Here is a 3,610-nt window from a genome sequence, read left to right as displayed (position 1 = left end):
TGGTTTTTGGACTTTGGAGATAGTGTAGAGTCGGGTGCCAGTAAAATGTCTGTTAAATAAAGACTAAGAAATAAAATTATGCCATGTCCAGCCCAAATGTGTAAAAGCGGAAAAAATATACATACGTACATAACACACAGATCTATATCTATACAGATAGACACTTATACTATAGATACATGATTTCAGAAGGGTTTTAATTTTTCCATATAAAAAAACTTGTTTAAAATACATTCCAAGTTAAAAGAAACAAAAGCACACATTAAGAAATAATGCAATTATTCCATACCAGTTTATTGTAGGTATTGTGTTTCAAAAAATTTATAGCATAAATAAATTTTCATGTCATAAAATAACTTAGTACAATTTATAATAAAACTTTGAGAATTTAACATCTCATCAAAATACAATAAAATATGGTTTTAAAATAAGATTAACCCTTTCTGCTTTTCTTTTACTTGAGGGCATATAAACCAAAAATACCCAAACTACTGCAGCACATTTGAACTTTAACAAAGCACATTTGGTTTATTTAAATGTAACTCAACCATCCTAAATTAATACATAGTTTGTTTTCCTTCCTGTGTGGTTCTTTGTTATTTTTTGTTCCTTTTGACTTGTATTTGTTTCAACACAGCTTCCTTCTTCATTTTCACCTCTTTCCATCTGCAAAGTCATCTAGCTCCGGCCCCAGGAACATGTAGTTGAACTCACTCAGCCCCTTGACATCAGTTTCTGTAATCCTTGCATCAGTGTAGGGAGTAACTGCTTGAGTAACTACAAAGGTATTTCAAAACTTCAGTGCAATTTGGTTCAGTTATTTTCATTCAGATGCCATCACCGTTCAGGGAGATTAATCACTGGAACCCACTGATCCATGTAGCGACTTTCCCGGCAAAAACAAATAAGTTGACTTAAGGCAGGATCCTTCCACTGCGATGAATGTGGATTCTGGAAACAAATTGATAAAAATGAATTTACTATTTAAAAAAAAATCAGCATCTGTTAATAATGACACTCATGTCGAGGGAAAGACAACTTGAACATTCTATACTTTAGCTGTGTGACATAGAGACCAGTTACAACCATAAAAAATAAACTTTCTTTTGGTAGTTGGTTTCCTGCAAAATCATTAAGGGTGATTCTCCACTAAACCATACTCTGCAAAGTACGAACACATGCAACCCTCTGAACCATATACATATGTTTGCATGATACTTATTTAGTTTTGCAGGAGAGTATCATTCACCAGGCTTGTTCTGTGGGAGAGACCTGAGTGAAACAGCTCTGAGAAGTATTTCCATACTCTGTGTAACAGTTAACGAGAATTGCCACCTGATATCCTCCCAGAAGACAGAGTAGTAATTTTCAGGAGTAGCAAAATGATTGGGGCTGCCACTTAACTAGACCAGCCAAAAAGTAGTAAAATGTAAAAGACAAAGCTATCATATTTACCTCTGGAAACACAAGTTATCTACCTACCAAAGGTTTTAATCAGGGAAAAAGGCACGATTGCAAAGAAAAAAATTCCCACTCCATCCTCTTAATGTATTTCTAGGGAATTAATGAGGTCTGTCTCCTACACCATTTCTATTTTTAACTTTGAGTGGTGGAGAATGAAGCTGACTCCTTAATGAGGGTGAGCCAGGAATTTATTTGGCTTTATCTAATCTGCCCTACTAAAGGAATTAGTCACGGGAGGTAGTGCAGATGTAGGTAGGGAGTCGCTGGGCTGACAGTGCTGACTCACAAGGATCTCTTCCGCTGCTGGCAGCCTCCAACGTGCTTAGACACGTTCTGTACCAGAGAAAATCCTGATGATGAAACCAGCACATCTCGGCTGAAAGTCCAGCCACACGCTCTAATGGGGCAAAGGCAGCCACGCTCTTGCCCTCCCCCTCATTCCAGATCTGCAGTCAGGCGACTCTCAACCGTCGCTCACTTCCCTCCAGGACTCAAACTCCGGCCGGCCCGCAGCCCGCCCTCGCTTACCGTCACCAGGACGCAGTGCAGGTCCGGGGGCTGCTCGGCGCCCTCGCTCGCTGCTGGGCTGGCGTCGGTCTCCAGGAGCAGGAGCTCGGCCAGTCGGCCCGGGTTGCTGACGCGCAGGATGTTGATGTCGTTCTCGCAGCAGAACGCCTGGATCAGGGTGAAGTGGATCTGCAGAGCCACATCCCTGTCGTCGTCCTCGTCTGCCGCCAGCAGACACAGCACCACGTTATCCGGGTCGCTGAGGGCAGCGGGAGGGGCGGGTGAGCGCAGACGCACCACCCGTCCGCGTGGACGCCCGCAACACCAGCCGGGGCTCCCCCTCCAGGACCGGCGGCCGCGGGGCAGATGGGAAGCCGCAGGAAGCTGCGCGGCAGTGCAAGGGGGCGCTCCGCGAGGTCGCCTCCGGGCCGGGGCGGGAAGGGGTGCCACCGGGGACTCGCGAGGGCCCCACTTACACGTTGAGCAGCTTGGCCGCCTCGTACACCCCGACGGTGATGGTGCGCTGACTCAGGGCTTTGCTGAGCACTTCCTCGAGGGCATCCCCCACCTTATCCATCCTACACGCGAGCGAGAGCAAGGGGGTCCCGTCAGCCCAGGTCCCCTCGGGGCCATCGCCGCCCCCTCACCCGGCACCGCCACCCTCCCGAGTTCGTGCGCCCCCGCGCCGCTCGGCTTTCTGCAAACCCCAAGCCTCCCCCGGCCCTGTCACACACACACACACCCGTGACCCCTCGCGCGCGCGCGCGCGCGCACACACACACACCCCGTGACCCCTCGCACGCCCAGAGGCCGGGAGGCCTGCGAAAAGCCCCGAGAGGGCCACCCGCCACCCTCCCCCGAGGGCGCTGCCAGTCCCTGGCGCTGGGCGCAGCCACAGGCTGCCAGCCGCAGGAGCCGCACGGGCAGGGACGGTCCCTTCTGCCCTTTGCCAAGGCCGGAGGGGCCCGGCCGGGTTGGGGGCACGCTCCTTCGGTCCACTGGCGCCTCCGGGAAGGTCTCCAAAAGAGACCGGCGGGAGGTGCCCCTGCAAACTTTTAACCGCTCGCTCCCCGGCAAACCTTGCACAGCCTGGACGCGCTGGGGTGCGCGCAGTGGGCGAGAAGAGTTCGGGGATAGCCTCCGGCCGCCTTACCTTTCGGTCTTCTGCTCTCCAGCCGAGAATTCCTCCAAAGTCATATTGCAACTGCGGGTCCCCCACAGAGAGAGAGCGGCGTGCGGGCTGCTCCTGCCACTGTGGGCGCTCGGGCGCTTGCCCTCTGCACTCCCTCACCGGCTCCTCCAGCGCCGGCCGCCGCAGCGCCGTCCGTCCGTCCCTCCCGCCCCACTCGCTCGCCCGCTCCCAACCCCCGGCCTCTCCACCGGCAGCTGCCTCACAGCCACTGAAGGACAAAGGCCCCGCTCGCCGGAGTTATCCTGCTAACCTCCAGCCAACCACCACCCGCCTCATTTGCATACGCACAGCCATTGGGTTATGCAAATCAGCCTGCTCCGACAATTTGACCCCAGCCCCTGGAACCGTGGGGAGAGGAGCGGAAGGGGGTGGAGCCACGCGGTAGGCGAGCTTCGGGGGCGGGGGCGGTGCAGAGATCGGGGAGGGCGGGGTCCGGAGCGGACTCTC

At 52.6% G+C, this 3,610-nt stretch overlaps 1 protein-coding gene across 3 annotated transcripts; it reads right to left on the bottom strand.

Annotated features, from left to right (window-relative positions):
- Positions 1–273: 273 nt before the first annotated feature.
- On the bottom strand, positions 274–3,361 carry GADD45A (growth arrest and DNA damage inducible alpha). 3 transcript variants are annotated; one of them, XM_021679981.1, is made up of 4 exons: positions 3,125–3,361; positions 2,448–2,549; positions 1,993–2,230; positions 274–951 (listed from the first exon to the last, which is right to left on the bottom strand). In XM_021679981.1, the coding sequence occupies exons 1-4, from the start codon at positions 3,166–3,168 to the stop codon at positions 838–840; spliced, it is 498 nt and encodes a 165-aa protein (XP_021535656.1). In that variant the 5' UTR covers positions 3,169–3,361; the 3' UTR covers positions 274–837. The 3 variants fall into 3 exon arrangements, with proteins under 3 accessions (XP_021535656.1, XP_044769984.1, XP_044769983.1); XM_044914049.1 differs by lacking the exon at positions 1,993–2,230; XM_044914048.1 differs by lacking the exon at positions 2,448–2,549.
- Positions 3,362–3,610: the final 249 nt, after the last annotated feature.

The sequence above is a fragment of the Neomonachus schauinslandi genome, chromosome 4 (assembly GCF_002201575.2).
Source record: "Neomonachus schauinslandi chromosome 4, ASM220157v2, whole genome shotgun sequence".
NCBI lineage: Eukaryota > Metazoa > Chordata > Mammalia > Carnivora > Phocidae > Neomonachus > Neomonachus schauinslandi.
This window is presented reverse-complemented; position numbering and strand designations above follow the sequence as displayed.